General features: G+C 37.0%; 2 protein-coding genes across 2 annotated transcripts; both read left to right on the forward strand.

Moving 5' to 3' along the window:
* Nucleotides 1-418: 418 nt before the first annotated feature.
* Nucleotides 419-913, forward strand: LOC115865830 (keratin-associated protein 13-2-like). The gene has a single exon (XM_030880909.2). It carries the CDS (start codon nt 419-421, stop codon nt 911-913), a length of 495 nt encoding a protein of 164 aa, XP_030736769.1.
* A 17,409-nt stretch (nt 914-18,322) lies between these two features.
* LOC115865829 (keratin-associated protein 13-1-like) lies at nt 18,323-18,829 on the forward strand. The gene has a single exon (XM_030880908.2). The coding sequence runs from the start codon at nt 18,323-18,325 to the stop codon at nt 18,827-18,829; it is 507 nt and encodes a 168-aa protein (XP_030736768.1).
* The last annotated feature ends 883 nt before the right edge of the window (nt 18,830-19,712 follow it).

Genomic DNA, 19,712 nt, shown 5'->3' on the forward strand with positions numbered 1-19,712 from the left:
TACTGATGCTCTTAATACCTAATGGAAGTGAAGGAAAATTTATGTAACTCTACCTGGTAATACCAGAACACACTGCACACATGGATAAGAAGGGGAGGATATCTGAAAATGTTATCACCTATAACTCTGAAGATCAAATCACAGCAAATTCCAAGGAAAAGAAACTGAGTAGTTTCTTTCTTAGTTTATCTGAGTGCTTAAAGCATAATTAAGTATGTGATGATGTGATAAATTAAATTGAAGCAATAAGCTAGAGAGGTATGCTCGTCTAAAACGGTGAGCAAGGAGGAGGGAACATCTGTCTGGACAGTGATGCATCCAGGTCTAAGAGTAATATATACTTGAAGTCCAGATCATGACGTTAAAACTCAGAGAGTCTCCTCAGAGTAACTCAGCTGAACTCAAATTTCTTGTCACCATGTCCTACAACTGCTGCTCTGGAAACTTCTCCCACTCCCTTGGGGACCACCTGAGCTACCCAGGCTCCTCCTGTGGCTCTTTCTACCCCAGCAACCTTGTGTACAGCACTGACTGCTACTCCCCCAGCACCTGCCAGCCCTCCTGTGTGGTGTTCAGTCCCCGCCTGATGTCCTGCTACAGCCTGAGGACCTCCATGCTCTGCAGACACTTCCAGATAACTTATTATGGGTCTCTGGACTGTGGGTCCATCAGAGGCTGTTCCCTGGGTTATGGATCTAGAAGCTCCTACTCCCTGGATTATGGATCCAGAAGTTCCTCCTCACTGGGCTGTGGATCCAGTGTATTCAGACCCCTGTGTTATGGAGTTCATGGTTTCCCTTCCCTGATCTATGGATCCAGATTTTACTACCCAACATACTTGGCTTCTAGGAGCTTTCAATCTTCTGGTTATAGGGCAACCTATAGATCAGCCTTCTGTAGGTCAACTTTCTGAGTTTCCAGACCCTGTGAGCAAAATGTTTGTCTCTATTTAAAACTGTTATCGTAGCCTTTTTCAGAAATGTTAGCTAACTCCTCTCTCCATCAGGGCTTCATCCCTTCTCTAGCATCAAGCACTGGCTGACAGACTAGTTCTTTCAGTGAGATTAATGAATGACCAAAATATTGAGTCCATGTCTGTAATTTTATTGAAACAATTGGTTCAGAATTACATAAATATTTTCTTACAAGATACATGGAAATTCAGTTTTGTTTGACCTAATAAACTCATTCACTCTTGCAACTGATATGTTCTCATTGTTCTTTATTGGTTTTAAGTTTGATTTATAATCTATCTCTGAGTCTACAGGCCTTCAGAGTACTTCTTTCTAGGAATGAGTTTGGATTTCTTCAGGAAATGGTGTCAAGTCTGGTGCATGGGAAATTTTCTGGGCACTCCATTGCCTAAGGGCTAACAAGTGTGTGTGTCTTCCACCAACAAAACTGGTAGGATTTTTATTATTGAGTATGCCCATAATTAAGTCAATATTCTCATTATGTTTTCAAGAAGGACACCTTGTGCCGACAACCATATATTATTTTGATTTTACATTTTCAAAACAGTATTGAGTTAGAGTTTGTGCAGAAGATGTCACTTCTGGTGATGAAATAGTTATAGTATAACAAATATTTGTATAAATTGTATATATTGGTATGAAAAAGACAAAATATGAAGTACCATGGGTTGAAGGGCATTATGGTTGTCTTTAAATATACAGGAAATGGATTATTAAGTGTGTGTGTGTGCGTGTGAGAGAGAGGGAGATCTATTCAGATCTGAGACAGGATACACTTTGGGTTTTTTTTCATTTGAACAAGTTATTTGTCTCAGCAGCTAAATGTGTGGCCAGAATTCAATTAAAACTTTTTCATAGCATACTTAGTAATAACTCTTCATGAGTGGGAAAATAAATATCAAAGATTACCATTTGCGGGCTTCCCTGGTGACGCAGTGGTTGAGAGTCCGCCTGCCGATGCAGAGGACACAGGTTCGTGCCCCGGTCCAGGAGGATCCCACATGCCGCGGGTGGGCGGCTGGGCCCGTAAGCCATGGCCACTGAGCCTGCGCGTCCGGAGCCTGTGCTCCACAATGGGAGAGACCACAACAGTGAGAGGCCCGCGTACTGCAAAACAAAAACAAAAACACACAAACAAAAAAGATTACCATTTGCTCCAATCATGTGCTATGAATGTTTATTAATTTGCCTTCCTTCGTCCTCAAGCTTTTTCTAAGTGAATTTGAGAAAAGAGGGCCTCTTTTCACTTATACTCAAAGACAATCATGGCTCAGCATAGGGGTGTGGGAACCAGGTCCCCTGTGTACAGAAATCTGCTCAAGAGACAGAAAATAAAGAAATAGAGAAGAGGGACACAAAGGTTCCTGCTGATCCAGGAGTCTCTGGTTCCCAGCATCCTTTAAGCCAGTTTTACTAGTCCTTCATGCACTTTGATTATATGGACCAATAAAGTCTTCTTTTGGTTTAAACTAATTAAAATAAAATAAGATTTCTGTTACATACATTTAATGTAATAATTATAATTACATAATTATTATTATAATTAATAGTAACGTGTCATCTAGGTGCAGAGTTACTCATTGACTTTTGTATAAATAAGCAGTTAAATTTTTTATTAGTAAGATGAAAAGATCCTGTGTGTCTGCATTATTGCCATTAGCATTGAGCAAGAATTCTTCTCGAAGTAATGTGGAATGAGTAACATGTGGACTAAAGAAACCACTGGGAAAATGAATTCAAAGGGGTCATACTAGCATGGCCCATGAGAAAGTCCTGGGAACACATTCAGCAAACCTAATGGAACTAGAAGCTTCTAACTTCAAGTAAAGTAAGGCCCCAGGCCCACCAAGGAGTGATGAGTAGAGAGGAAAGTTTAAAACTGAGAACAACCCAAGATGGAAGGAAGGGATACCCAGTGACATAGAGGATCTAGTTCTGGAATGACTTGGAGAATTTCCCATTCTAAAGGAATCTTTGAGGTGAGAGGTCAAAAATAGAAACAAGGAGCCAAAGCTTAGGAGAGGAAATACATACATTAGAATGTCTCAATATTTAAACTTTTCAAAGTATAGTGTGAAGATTGCAGGGATCAGACAAGATGAATACTTTTTGCATCCTTCATTTTCTGCATTGCAATATCTTCTTAGTATCACATCACTGCTAATATCTCTCTATATTTCCCATTTTTCTTGTCTTATCTATCCCTCCCACCCTCCCCATTCCCATCTCTCTCTCTCTCTCCCAGTGATTTTCCATCACCTATGTATACTCTGTTTTTCTCCACATTCCCCCTCTAGGTACCAGCTAACATTAGGTGGGTGACTGACTTGGATGATGGTGACAGAGAGTGTAAGGGAAGACTGGGATCTATCAGACGTTACAAAAATGCTCAGAGTGACATAGGGCACTTGACTCTCCAGCTCACTCTGGTCGTTCACAACTACCCCAAGTCTAATGCCCTTTAACATCAGCTCTTTGTTCTGAACTCAGCTCACTAGATATGTTTTGAACTTTAACCTTACCTAGAGTTCTTCTCTGAAAAATGCACAAGGGAACTTAGAAAAAACCAAGACCTTTGTCTTCCAAGAGTTAGTTCACATCTAGTGAGAGAGACAAATTTCCTCCCATTATCTTGGTGGGAAGGGTGTGTGTGAAGGGTGAGTGTGAAGAGACCTTTAAGAAGAGCCAACTACATAAGCTATGGCACAGTTGCTTGAAAGAATATGATGTGGGGTTTAGGGAGGAAAACTGCAAGATCTTTTTCTCATTAAACTGTGAGATGTGGACAATGAGAGGTAAGAAATTACATAATCATTAAAAGTGCGATTGCCTAACCCTACATGTCCAGGAAAAGAGACAGAAGCAACACTTATGACTGAAAAAACCTGAGCTTTGTGTCTGGGGTGACAAGAAGTCGATGATCAACCTTCAGATTTAATATGAAGGAGTGATTTGGGGGCTCATGTTTTTCTCAGGTTGCAAAATCAATGTGATTATTTATGTGAGTGGGGACTTATTCAGTTGCAAATAGCAGTCTAATAAAATGCTAACACACACAGGGCAGAGTTTAGGGATGCAGTCTATAACTTGAGAGACAGTGCACTCCAAGAGAATGTGAGTTACAGTTCAAGTTTAAAATACTTTACCCAGCTACTCAACAGGAAATTATACCTCTCACGATGTCTTACATAGTGCTGCTCTGGGAATTCCCCTAACTGTGCCCTTAGAGATCTTCTGATATCTTAGTGTCCTGCTATGTTTGTTCTCATCCTATCAATTTGGTTTCCAGGAGCATCTCATTCTTACGGGGACACTCACTTCAGTGTTGTGCAAGTGATGGCATCCTTCAGTGTTGCACCTCAGTCTCTCCACTGTCCTCACCCTAGCCCTGGTCCTTGTCTGCATATACCTCTGCTCTCTAATCATGCCCTGTGTTGGCTGTCACATGCATGCCACTTGAGAACTGCTGCATTTTACAGTCCCTACCAAACTCCTGACATGGAGTCTTTGGTCTAAGGACACAACGGTTGCCAACTGGGGGTTGTGGACTCTGTTTCTGCTGCCCAACCTACTTTCCCTTTATTTATTTATTTTTTAAAATTAATTTTTATTGGAGTATAGTTGATTTACAATGTTGTGTTAGTTTCGGCTATACATCAAAGTGAATCAGTTATACATATACATATATCCATCAACAAATTTTTCATGCAAAGGCTACACAAGATTCTAATGATGTTAAACCTTTCCTACACAATCAACTGTTGTCAAATATGAACATTCTTTTACTGGGCTGTGGTCTTTCTCCTGGATCAACTGTACTTGTTCTAAGAGCCCCCCTTATAATAGGACAAGTAGCCATGTACTTAGAGAAAAGTAGCCTTTGTCCTTTAACACTTCCATTTGATTAATCCACTAAAATTATTAAATCTTAGAATGTTTTATATCAAGGCTTATTTTTGCAATGAATTAGATCCTTACAAGCAAGTAGAAAATGACAGAGAAAAATGAGATTGTGGAGATTTATCTCATTGGCACCAAAACTGTCATTAGTGTGTGTATTCTGGTGTATTCTTTGAATACTCTGGGTTTTAAATAAATATTTCTTTTCCTGTGAAATATATGCTAAATTTTCAACTTATAAGAATGTGGTTATATATAGGATTTCTATAGGAAATTAGAGTTCTGAAATCTCTTAATTTGCTATCTTTTTTATGATGCCATATAAAGGAAAATAAAGTAAAAAATATGTTTGGAGTTAGGCTCTATTTCTGATTCTTCTGCTAACAAGATTTTGATCTTAGGGATATCCCTGGTGGCCCAGTGGTTAAGAATCTGCTTGCCAATGCTGGTACACGGGTTCGAGCCCTGGTCTGGGAATATCCCACATGCTGTGGAGCAACTAAGCCCATGAGCCACAACTACTGAGCCTGTGTGTCATAACTACTGACGCACATGTGCCTAGAGCCTGTGCTCTGCAATGAGAGAAGCCACCACAATGAGAAGCCTGCACACCGCAATGAAAAGTAGACCCCACTTGAAGAGTAGCCTCGGATCTCTGCAGCTAGAGAAAGCCTGCACACAGAAACGAAGACCCAGTGCAGCCATAAATAAATAAATAAATAAAAGAAATGGAGACATTATATTTAAAAAAAAGATTTTGATCATACACACATCACTTAACTTCTTTGGGTATCATCTTCCTTATATGTAAAATGAGATGGTCCTTGATGATCTGTGATTCCTAATAGTCCAACATTACTGACATATCCATATTTTATATGATAATAGTAGGTTAATAGTGGCATGTGAGAGGTGAGCTGTTAATGTCCCCCGTAATAGTTTAAATTCTTCTGTGTCGTCCAGGGAGGGAAAAACAGAAGGAAAATGTTTAAAATGTGATGCAATGTAAAACATAATAGTGTTAAGACAGAACATTTCAAAAAAGTAAAATCAAGATCCTCATGCAAATGAAAAACACACATATTAAATATTTTATTTAACTCATTAATGAATGAGGGGGTCACCATTAAGAAGCCACAACTGGTTCAAAGAGAACTCACAGAACACACTTATATAGGCTGTCAGAGATGCTGAAATAAATTTACAAAGGCAGATACAAAGTGGTTACTGTACACAGAGGAAAAAATCAATAAAACTCCACTAGACAGAAACCATTTTTATTTTAACAGACAAGAATCATTTGCATTATTATCAATTTTCTACAGTGTATAGAATTATACAAGAGATGAAAAACAATGAAAAGGGGCAATACCCTAAAACATGAACTAGATCGGCCACAGGGTAATTCATTCCAATGTCTCTTATTTCAAAGTCTCAGAGTTTTTTTTTTTTTTTTTGTCTGACAACAGAATGTGAAATCAGTAATGCTCACTGTAAAACATAGTAATAGATGTATTGCAACAGTGTAAACATCATTTTTTTCTTCATTATAGAAACTAAGGAGAAAAAAGAAATTACATGATATCATAGAAGGATCTAGTCTATTTTATTAGTGTACTCTTTTCTAGTGGTACTGCATCTGCTTGTAATTTGGAGGAAAAGATGATTACATAGGGGTGCAATATTTTGACTTCTTGCCCTATTCCATCCCTCACGTCACCTCAATCCCTACACTACTACTGTCAGCTTTACTCATCTTTAAAAACCTCAGATTTAATTAACTTAAATAACATACTTAAATATGGAAGAGCAAAATGGAGGTCCATATTTCTGATTCATTACACTTTTTAATTTTCCTAACATTAAAAAGTTAACCATTAAAGAAGCAGTTCTTCGTCTGGATTGTGGTCATGGTTACGGGAAATCTAGACATGAAATATAATTATATAGAACTATACACATACACAAATGAGTGCGTGTTTAAACTGGTAAAACTGAATGAGATCTGTAATCTAGCTAACAGTATCTCAGTGATGTCAATTTCCTGGTTTTGGTACTGTAGTACAGTTGGATAAGATGTCACTTTTGGGGGAAGCAGAGTGAAGTTTAAAGGGATTCTATGAACTATTTTTGCAAATTTCTGCAAGCCTATTTATTTTAATAAAAACCTAATTATTTAAAAAAAGTTTAATGAAAGTTAACTGTATGTTGAGAACATAAGTAGGCTATTGATTGGCAAAATGTGTTATAAGTTGTATGATGGATGTTTCTGGAAGATTCATATAGGCATACTAAAGTCTGTCAGTTAAAGTGACAGGATGCAGTTATCGCTGATGTATGAGAGCTCTTAATCTGCTAAGGGTGAATGTGGGCCTTGGGAATAAAGTGAAAGGATTAGACATTGCCCAGAGTTTTTCTTTTCTTCCATGTTCCATTCGTGTCTATTTCAGAATTTGTAAGATTTCCCCATGAATCTCTATTTTGTTTCCTAATGGAATCAGTCAAATCTTTCCACTCCCATCAATCCCAAATGACTGAAGTCCCACTTGCCAATGTTTATTTCTTGGAACACTGTTCTTAAGGGATATTAGTAGATGAGATACAGTGTTTGCATTTACACAATGAATATTGGACTAACCAAGTTAATCAGGTTTGCTTTCTTCCCCTTTCAGAGTTTTTAATTATGCTTAAGCATATTGTGAATTTCCAAATGAAGAAGGGAGAATTAGTGTTTCCTTCCCTCACTTCTCCATGGTAAAATTGGCAGAGACACAGCATGAGTTTTCCTAAGTTTTTTGGTCCAGATAATATTGTAATTTTTAGTAAAAATTAATTTTAATCAAAATCCAAACTCCAGGTAATGAGTTATTTCTCTTATTTCAGGGAATTTCTGAAAAGAGACAATAACTAAATTTGTTTTTGAAATACACACTCCTTTTGGTACTTTACCAGAAAAATAATCCCAGTCACGTAATTGAAGAGGAAGCTGTTATCACACTCATAATCATAAAAAGAAGTGAATAGTGGCTGATTCTGTGTTTTTAACAGCTTACTCTTCCTGCTGGGCAAATGACCACAGAGGTTAATGTCTTGACCATAAAATTGATTCCAGGGGGCTACACTTTCTGTGGATGAATATTGGATATTGCAAGGTGAAATGGTGTCATTGATTGTTCATCTTCTCCAGCTTATAAACCAAATTTGAAAAATGCTTTCGCTTCAACAATTTTAGGGTGATTTTTCACGGTCTATTATTGCACGAGGTAAAGCAAGAAAAACAAACAGTCAAACCACATTTAGCACATCCTCTGGAGCTACAAACTTCATTCTGGGATAGTGATGTGGAAATGTTCTCTTAATCGATTGTCGACATGTGGGGAGGAATGCTTTGTGCAGCAAGTCTGTCTTTATTGAAGTCATAAGATGGAATTCTACCCAGCAAGTTTTTCATTTTCAAATTCTAGACAAGAATGTGGTGCGAATTCTAAAATGGCTTGCCTTTACTTTCCTACCCAACACCTTTTGTCATGTGGTTTAACACTTTGCCTAGGGTATTATCCTCTTTTTCTCCGTTTTAATCCTATTTTTAAGTGTTCAAGAGCTTAGTAATAAAACTTCGACTCATCTGTGTCATGCATTTGGTCCTCAGCATTTGTTAGCTTTATATTGTGGCTTAACAAACAGAAGGTAGGCTTGGGTAATGAAATATCTGAAGACAGAGATTTGGTCTCATTTTCTGGCTCTATAAAGTTTTTACTAAAATAATTTCTTACACATTACTTAACATATCAATATGCTTTTTTTCCTGAAAAGTGAAAATAATACTACTTAATTCATAGAGCTGTTATGAGGAATATATGTGAGAATTATGTAATGAAGAGTAGGAGTGTTTAGATTTTGAATTTATGGAAGGTATTGTGCCTCAGATGTCTTTGTTCATATGAGCCCATTTCCCTTGATATATGATGTGATTATCATATATTTGGCAATTAGTGTTAACATATTAATCTCCTTTTAGCAAGCAGGAAGAGCATACAATAGGCTTTGGTCTGCATTACTGAGATTTCAAAATGTATGCAAAAGGCGTCTCTATTTCAAGCATGAGCAAAACAACTACTGCTTTTTCAAACATGGAGAAAAATAAATGTGTGTTCCAAAGTTTACTTGTAACTAGTTTAATATATTTTCTTGCCTAAATCTTCACTGATTGCTATGTTGGGTGAGAGCAAAACAGGCAAAAAATATTCAAACCTTCCTTCAAAGGGTCCTTACCAGTTGAGACACTACTTTGGATAAATCTCTATAAATCACTGTAGCATATGATGAGAGACACTGAAGTCAGAAAAACATGACTACGGAAACAAAGTTCCACACATTAGCCCACCAGATTCTATTTTTGGGGGTAATAGTACCAGTCATGTCTCTATCATGATTCTCTTGGGAATGCCAAACAGAAAATTGCTTACTAATGCTCTTGAAATTCAAAACAAATGAATACCATAAGTTATTATCATTGCTTCTTGAACTTTGAAGTCTTTCCAATATGAGTAGAGAATAAAGGCCCATTGCCTTCAACCTGCTGAAACAATGTAGAATTGATACTGTCCAAAGAATTCTTGCCTGTTGTTATGCACACGGTTCCTGAATAGCAAGTCTCTTTGGTAAGTCATAACATGTTTATTAGCAGTGACTCCTTCTTCCCAAAATGCAACTGCAACTAGGATAGCTCATCTGATATTAGGTACAGAGTTGCTAGGGATCAAGCCCATTAATAAGACAAAGGAATCAGTGCTGTCCTGTCTATTAACCAACTGACATCCCAACCTGGGCCTGGGCTCCCTTGCCACCCTCCAGATAACGAGATCACTTGATCCTCAGAATGCCTCAGTCTGGGTCCCCACTTTGGTTTCCCCACCTAGAAAATTTCCGAGTTTTCATGCTTCAGAGTGAGTCCTTAGAATATGTAAGCATTTCGATAATAATTTTTTTTTTTACTTGGACATCAGTTTGTCTGCTTTGAGAGTGAACTCATTTAAACTGGGTTTAAGAAGAAACACTATGTATATTTGAATCCCTTGATTCTAACAGTTATTGGATATTTGTCTTGTACATATTCAATTTCCTTAAATGTAAAATAGAGATGATGATAGTATTTATATCACAAGATTACAATGAGGAGCAAATGATAAGATATGTGAAGCAACTAGAAGAGTTCCTTGAATACAGAAACCACTCTATAAATGTTACCTATTATTAGACTATAAATGTATGTAACTTATGTCCAAAAAAATAAATGTGTATGGCTCCATTGACCTAACTCTCTGATGAGCCATAAACATCATATCTTTCATTTGGCCCAAAACCAACTATTTATGCTCTCAATTCCTAAACATTTTAAATACACAATAAAGTATACAATAGAATACTCCATTCCCTCCCAAAACTCATAAACATGCAAATAAATATGTTTTAATCCATTTTCTTTATATAAGTTTTATATAAAGTTTTTACCTTGGGTGTAAACTAATTTAGCATTTTCTTAATCCTTTATTTATTTATTTATTTATTTATTTATTTAATGTTTCTTTTATACTGTGATTTTCCTGGGCAATCTTATCTCTGTGCCTTTAACTCTTGGTCTTCACTAATGTCTGTCTACCCTCAAGCCATCAAATTCCTATAGTTAGGTTAATCAAGGATCTTTAGGTGTAATGCCCACCCTCATATAATACAGAAATGCGACTATCTGAAACATTGCTTTGAAATTTTTTTATTTTTTCAGCAATTGTCAATGGGCTTGAAGAAAATAATTTGGTATTTGCTTTACTGCTTATAAACATAGCCCCTAAGGGGCCATTCAAAATTTACATGCTATACATTTGATAGTAGATTACTTTTTAAAAGTATTTGGGCTAAAATTTCCATCTTCTTTTCTAATATAATTTAAGTCCACTTATATGAGGCATTCCATATTCATCCAGCTGGTAAAGAGAGCTAAGCAGAATTATTTTTCCATAAAACATTTGATTCTTACAGAGTATCATGATCAGGCAATGATATCATTGTCTTTTATGCACCATTTATATCACACGTATCAGTTGTTACTGAGCATAAGTACATGCTTTATAATATGGGACACCACATTGGGAATGCTTGAGCAAAGAATTGCAATAAAATATAATACTGAAAAGCAGGGAGGAAAGAAAAGACCTGTAACTCAGCATCCTGTAAATGACCCTTTGAGTCACAAGTTAAACCAGCAATGATGACCAATTATTCTGAGCATGCAACAATCATCTCAAGTCCAAGGCAATACTGTAAACTGTCTTTTGGCTATAAAATACAAGTAAGCATATTTATCATGGTGTTAATCTATTTGATTGTAATTAGACAACACACTAAGGAGATGTTCTTATGCAAATTGTAGTATAGAAAGATACTGAGGTTGGCTGTCAAAAACATCTCACTCACAGGTTGAGAGAACATAAGCCCTCTAGGCCAGCAGGGAACACTCAGACCTTCTCTGACACTGTTAACAAATGAAGTAGATGTAGTGATAACATGTCACAGCTGCTAGGTTGGAAACTTCTCTTCCTTTTCTCTTAGAGAATTCCTGGTCTAGCCAGTCTTTTCCTGTGGCCCGTCTTACCTCAGCCACTTTGTCTACTCACTGACCTCTGTTCTCCCAGTCTCCTCCAAGAAAAGTTTCTCTCTAATGACTCTCAAGAGAGCTGCTAAAAGCCCATCAGCAGCCATAAATGATCTGTTTTTCCAGACACTATGAATTCAATGGCTCCCAGTCTTTAAATTGTCAATCCTCTGATTCCCAAAACCTGAATTATCTTCCCAGGTTCTGCCATGCAAACTACTTTCTTACTAGCGATGTCCTGCCAACTTACTACAGACCAGCCTAGAAGCCTGGCTTCTGTAAAGCAGCTTAATGCCTCTTCACGCTTCTACATGAAATTCTGTTTTCTATTTTATTCATTTACCACAATCCCCACTTCAGGATGGACTGACCACCAACTACCTACTACTTCTGTCATCATTACACAATCAGAGTAGTCAAACTTGGGAAACCACCTTAGAGTTTTATATGTTAGATATTAAAAGAAGTTACACATAAAAGAAATCATGAGGTTATTTCACATGTTCTTGTTCTCCTACAATGTGACAGAAATGTTGTTATTGAATAAATTTTCATGGAATTCAAACACATTCATCTTTCCTTGAATTTTTTAAAGAGTTTTTGGCTGACTGGGGTTGCATTTTTTTAACTACTTGGAAAAATTACTACTTGGATAATTTTGGTCATTGATTTTATAAAAAGCAATCTGTAAAACCAGAGCTAAGACAATCCATTTGTATAAGTAGGAAAATATTATAGTCTAAAATGACTTCTAATTAGAGAATTATTATTTCCTATGTAAAACATAAGATTCAAAATAATTCACAACATGTGAAATGCAAAGGGCATAAGATTCTATTTGGCTTTATATAGTAGCTGAGGGATCTTTAAGAAGAACAAAAGTGATTAGGTTTACATGCATGTAACACATTTTAAAGTCACCTATCTTCTCTTAACATACTTCTCATTTTCCAGAATCAGATGAAGGCATATCTCTTTTGGATAGGGCCCTTTCTTGGTCCCCTGCTCATCCTCACCACCCACAACAGTGTTTTGTGCTCTAATGTGTGCTTGCTGAATTCACTTGAAATGACTCTCTATAGCTTTCAAATTCCATGTTAGTATATTGAGAAAGTTGGAAAAGATGGTTTAGTTTAACAAGGGTTTATTTTTTAGCTTCTACAATGTACTGAGCACTATTGAAACTGTGGTCATTTCCATATTAAATTACAAAACAAAGCAAAACAAAATGATAGATATAGATACACATATAGATATATAATATTTGATAATGACATGCTTAAAATCTAGGAGGACCATCTAACTTGACCTCCCTCCAACATTGAATACTTTTGACTTCTTTGGTTTATTTATAACGCATTTTCACCTTGATTTTGTTACACTCCCAATTTTCTTTAAATTTTACTGGATATTCTTTCTCAGTCTTTTGTAGGCTCCTCTTACTTTGCCAATTCCTTAAATGTAAGGTTTTCTCAGGGTGCCATCTGAGGACCCCTTCTCATCTCATTTAACACATGTTGTAGAGCTTTAATAACCATCTTTATGGGAGGCAGTCAAACACTGTAGTTAAGAATATAGGCTATTAAATCACATTGCCAGGTCTGAACCCAACCGGGGCCCACTCGTACTCTTATGTGACCTTCCAATCCATTCTTCTCACTGCAGACAGAGTCATCTCTGTAGGAGACAAATTTGATCTAATTATGTCCATATTTATAACCTATCAGTGGCTTCTCATTGTTACAGATCCCCATTCCCTTGTCCAAGCCAATGCAGACAGCTGAGTTTTGGAATCCAGTTTTTTCAGACTTTAGAATGATAATAGAATGCGTAAACTGTATGTAATATAATAACTCAGGTAGTATCTGGGAGAAAAAAACCCTATAATCAAACATATTTGTTTATTTCTGAGGCACAATATATCCACACTAAGAAGAGGAAGAAAAAAGTATATGCACAGTTTCTATTAGTTTGATCATGTCATTCTATCCAGAGAACAGAGAATGCCTTCTTTCACCACCAAATTAGTTCTAAAGGATGTTTTTGATTTTCAAAGTGTTTTGGACTTCTGAAGAATGTCCAGAGCCCCTTGTCATCTGGCTCCTGTCTGTCTCTGGTCCCGCCTGTTATCTTCTCTCTTCCAAGACTCATCACTGATGCTGAGCTTCTTGAAAAAAGATCCTCTTACCTGACTGACTTCTTTGCCTTCAGTCTTAAGCTAAGTGGAAGCAATCTAGTACCCTTTGAAGATAAAATTAGGGCATAGAGACACTAGGTATGAACTAATTGGGGGTCAGATCATAAGATGATTTGTATTAAAGACTTAGGAAATTGAATTCGAGTTTGAAAAGACCAACATAGACTTTAGGAAAAAAAAAAACAACACTGTGAGAAATGCATAGGAAATAGAGTTGAGATAGGCAAGACCAGGGGCTCTGGAGACCACCTATAATAACAGACAAATAGTTGAGTTATGGCCAGATAGAAAAACAAAGGATTTTACCATTTTTGGAGATTAAAAAAATAGCAAGGTATGCTTATCCAAGATCAGATATGGGAAGTGAGGAAAAGGGAAGTCATGGATATATCCCAAGAACTGCATAGATGGGTTAATGTAACTATAATAGTGTGCAAAATAATTAGAAGTTGTTCTAATTCAGGAGATGGCTTAGGAGAGCAGTTGAGCCTCTGCGGGGTTTAATGTTTTTGTGAAACATCCAAAGGTATATGTGGATCAAGCAAAAGTTTGGAGGGAGAGAGACAGGATAAGATAGAAGATAGGTGATGATAATCCCATCAATTCCCTAATTTATCCATTAAGTATTTGTTGAGAAACAACTATGTAACTTTGATTATTCTTGAGCTGAGGATTCACTGTTGAACAACAAAGAATATATTTTTTGTCTCTCCCAAGAGATTACAGTCAGAGATGTGCCACTTAAGAAGGGTCATAGACCAGGTGAATCAATGGTGTTATCAAACCTATGATTTAGTTAAGCTAACATCTTTTAATCATGCAGGAGTTCTTAATGAAGGAAGCAATACACTCATTTACTTGACATACATTATTTGTCTCACAGCAGATGGTAACTGACTCCCATGGACTGGTTTGTTTTGGTTGCTCTGCTCTAGCCTAGAAGACAGTCTAAAAAATAAATATGTTATAAAAATAATGAAATTAATTACAGGGATGATAGCTATCATAACAGGAGAACCTAATTTATTCTAGGATATGGTGGTTAAGAAGTAAGGAAAGGCTTAATTATCTTAATTATCCAGATGAAGAAAGAACATTCAGGGCACAAGAAAGAGCATGTCCTTGTGGTAGGAAAAATCTTAAGCTATGTTAATTATGGAACAGAGGCAGTGTGTTTGGGAGAGAGGGAAAGGGTTTGGTGTGAAGATGAGGTTAGAGGCATGATCATGCAACCTTACAAACCATGTAGAGTATTTGTGTTTATCATACGTGTATTAGAAAACAATGGAGAAGTTTTAATCAGGACAGTGACAGGACCTGATTTTTGTTTTAAGAAGATTGATCAGGCAGAGATAGAGAGAAAAGATTGGAGAAGACATTTTTTTGAAAATGAAATAGGCAATGTTGAACATTTTCAGTAGTTCCACCAAGAAAGGAGACTACCTTGAACTAGAACAGTGGTTCTTCACCAGAACTGCTTTAGCCCTCAAGCAATTTTTGAAGACAGTTAATTGGCATAATTTGTGTGTGTGTGTGTTTGTGTTTGTGTGTGTGTGTGTGTGTGTGTGTGATGTGCTACTGGCGTTTAGTGGATAGAGCCAGGGACACTGCCAAATATCTTACAATGAACAGGATACTCCCCACAACAAAGTAATACCCAGTTCAAAATGTCAATGATGACAAAGTTGAGAAACCCTAGACTGGAAGGAAGGCAGTAAGAGGACTGGGGAGATTTATGATAAGTTTAGAAAATAGAATGGGTCATATTTAGAGTGGATTGCATATATTAAGAGGATTCCAAAGTTTCTGAGTTAAACTACTATGTCTTTCAAAATACTGCTTACTCAGATGAGAAAAAAATATTTTTTTTCTCCCTAGGGAAGAATAAAAGTTCAATTTTATACACATACAATTTTGACAGCCTTATAAAATCTCTAAATGGAAATGGCTAGTAATTGGATATCTGGGTCTAGAATTTTAATAAAAGGAGGTGTGTACTGGAAATATACATTTGAATGACACAATATGGACAGTATTTCAAGTCATGAATGGGAGCTACCTCCCCTACAGAGAAAATAAGTGGTGAGATCAGCAGTAAGCCTCAAAAAACAGGAATCCAACTAATGGTAAATTGAATTTGGTGGAAGTTAGATAGAAAATCAGGAGTGTGATGTCACAGAAGTTCATAGATGAACATATTTCAAGATCAGGGACACAGTTAACTGTGATAAATGTGGTTAAACATTTGCATAGGATCATCCCCCAAATGTCCACATTTAGCAGCATAAAGGTCACTGCTGACCATACCAGTGAAATTTCAGAAGAGCGTTAAACCAGAGAAAAACAACATGGTTATTGAAAAGACAATAAGAATTTAGATAGTTGACAAACTGATCACACAAATCTTTAGAGAATTTTGTCTTTAAAAACAAGAAGAGCTATATAATCACGGAGGAAATGACACTAAGATTTTTGGGTTGAAGATGGTTAGCTATGTCTGTAAGTCTGAGAAAACAGAGCCATTAGAATGGATGGGGATGAAGCTGTTGGACAGAGAAAGGAATGATTGATCAAGGCCACAAAGGTAACTTTGCTTGGCCTGGAGGTGAGGGGCAGAGATCTAGGGTAATCTTAAGCACTAAACTGGTTATGATTAATTTGGGGATTATATTTAATTATGAAAGAGATATTTATACTCAATGTATTAAAAGTAAGTTTTAAAAGACAATTAGTGTGCATGAACTTATTTTAAATGAATGTAAAAATAAAAAGTTAATGATTTGATATATTCCTTCATTTCATAAATAATTTGGAGCACTCACTGTGTGCCAGATGCTTGATCAAAGAAAATTAAACCCTGTTGTTGATCCTGAGGAACTTCTGCGTACTCCACTCTTACAATGTATGTGACTGTCCTGCAAGTTCAAACGACTGAAATGTTACTCAGTCTGCACAATCCATTTCAAAAGACATCTCTTCCAATTCCTCCGTGTGTGTGTGTGTGTGTGTGTGTGTGTCTGTGTGTATGTTTGTTCACCCAAATGGATAGCTAATATGATACTAAGATACTTATTGCAGAAGAGTTTAAACAGTTGAGATGAACACCTGTCAGACATGAGGAATTTGATTTTGGCTTTGAGGGATGAGAAGGATTTGGGGAAGCCAGTAAGACATCTGGTAGAAATTTGCAAGCAAGACAATGGGCAGACTATTCCATTGTGCCAGATAAGCAAATGCTGTAGAAGATTAGAGAAAAGAATCACCAGGAAGCAAATAGAAAACATCAAATTACATAAATAGGTTTTTGTTTTCCAATTTCTAAAAGATGCTTTAAGGCAGAAGTTGAATATTACAATAAGTGAGAAAAAAGACATTTCTAATTCTAAGACTTTTCTATCATTGATTTTTTTATAGTGATAAGGTTAATTTTAACTACTTAATATGAAAGTACGTTTTTTGCTGCTTTGTCTTTCAAGAACGATGAACAAAAGAGAAGCTCAGTAAGGAGTGAAATGAATCACTCTCTAAGGTGTCTCATTTCTCACTCCCAGCTGAGTTGGCAAAGGTTAGCACACTATTAAAATTCAAGTTGTTGCAAATGTATTACATTGGTAGTCAACTCACTCAAGGTATACTAGTTTTCAGCAATTATTCTCAGTGATAGTCTACGTGTTTGCCAAAGAATCTCTGTGTCACGTGGAAAAGGAATTCAATAACTCCATGCAGGATCAAACATGAGTTGCTTAATGATAAGCTAAATGAGAGGACAAATAGAAGAAGAGCTTGAAATAACCATCTCCATGGTAACTTTGAATGCTAAAAAAAATAACCGAAAGCATTAGGAATCTGGTGGCTGTGTTTGGTTTTCCATAAAAGAGATAAGAATGTATAGGTAGGCACATCTGACAGAATGCAAATGTTATCACATTGAAATATTTTTCTCACCTCGGTATTCATTGTGCACGTGAGTCTGGGAGCTGAAAGGTTAAGCTTCAGCACAGCATTGCTCTTCCTGCTGGCTTTGGAGGTAGTCACACCTGGGCTGTTAAATGGGTGATAATTCCTATCTCATAAGGTGGTTACAAGGATTAAATGATCCCACAATCTGCAATGTTTTACACATAGTAAAGGCTCCATAAAACATATATAAATATCTGAGAGGGAGGTACTTATGACTGTTAGGAGTCACAATTTACACACTCAGGCACAAAGTCAGTCAATCTTAGTGAGGAAGCAAGGGCACCATCTTTATGCATCAGGACCAACGTCTTTGAAGGCAAACCACACCTAATTTCTGAAAAAAAAAAGAGAGAAAAAAGAGAGAAAGAAGCAGAGTGGCTTCTATAAAGCAGAATAATTGAACAGCAGTTAAGAAAACACAGGAATGTGTTCAGTGATAATTATAGCCTAGGTTAATTGACTGTTTTCATGACAAGACATGCACAAGAACAGGGAGGGTCTGCATCACATCCAGTGTACTGAGGATATATATATATATATATATATATATATATATATATATATATATAAACACGGCTGGGAGAAGCCAAGGATATCAGAACATCTCACAGTAACTCAGCTGAACTCACCTCTCCTGCCAACATGTACTACAACTGCTGCCTAGGAAACTTCTCGTCCCGCCTCCCTGGAGGCTATCTGCGCTACCCAGCCTCCTTCCAGCCCAGCGACCTGGTCTACAACACTGACCTCTGCTCTCCTAGCACCTGCCTGCTGGGCTCCTCTCTCTACAGTGGGTGTCAGGAGGCCTGTGATGAGCCCACCAGGTGCCAGGTGTACCGTGTGGTGTCCAGTCCCTGCCAGATATTCTGCTACTATCCAAGGACCTCCACTCCCTGCACTCCTTGCTGGTCAACTCACACTGGATCTCTGAGCTGTGGGTCCAGCAGAGGCTACTGCCTGGGCTATGGATCTAGAAGTTGCTACTCACTAGGCTGTGGATCCCGTGGCTTCAGACCCCTGGGTTCTGGAATCTGTGGCTTCCCTTTCCTGAGCCATGGATCCAGATTTTGCCGTCCAGCATACATGGCTTCTAGGATCTGCCAAATTTCTTGTTACCAACCAACTTGTATATCTGGCTTCTACTGCTGATCAATCAGCTTAAGGGTTCTAGACTGTGACTTCACAGTTATATCCCTCAAAGTTAATCTCAGCTATTATCTGACTGGAGTCTATTTTCTACTACCTAGACAAATGATAATTTTTTAAAATCCTATTAATATTAAAATAATTTATCTCAGAGAGTATCCATTCTGTTTTCTTCTATTTTCCCCCTTAATTCTCTAGTTAAAAATAGTACAAGAGATCTCTTTTCCTTTCAAATAAACTCATTTAATCTGTTATCAGTTCATAAATCTTACTACTAATTTTTTTAAAAGATGTCTGTTGGGAATTCCAAATCTACTGTTATTTGTCTAAAAAGAAGTATTTAATTTATGGAGCAGATTCCCTGATTGGAAGAATTATCTGCCAATACAGAGTTAGTTCCCTGGAATTTTTGGCAAGTGGAATCAGAGTTTGGGCAGGAGATTATCCTAAACTCTTCTATGAGTGGTCATTTCAGCCTTATCAGGATATCTTACTTTGGTTAAACTAATCATGGGTCAGATCCAAGAACAAAAGTTCCAGAGACAGCAGTGATGCTTCAGTAAGTACTAGCTTGGCTGTTTTACATGAAGGAACTGTCAAAATACTTTTTAGAAGACCCTTTTACAGACTTATGCAAGCTCTAATGGAATTCTGAGGTTACAATATTAACTGACTGCAGTAACCTGTGTAATGAAACAAACATGTTACGTATGGATGAAATTAACCACATATGCATTTTATTATAATAAAAGGAATACAATTTCTGAGTCATTTTATAACGTTGAGGTGTCATTCTCTTTCTTCTATTTGATCAGTATGAGGCCAGCTGTTTTCATAGAAGTGTCCTGAGAACTTCTGGAAACATGGCAGTATCATGAGTAGGAAA

This window comes from Globicephala melas, chromosome 4, assembly GCF_963455315.2.
Source record: "Globicephala melas chromosome 4, mGloMel1.2, whole genome shotgun sequence".
Taxonomy (NCBI): Eukaryota; Metazoa; Chordata; class Mammalia; order Artiodactyla; family Delphinidae; genus Globicephala; species Globicephala melas.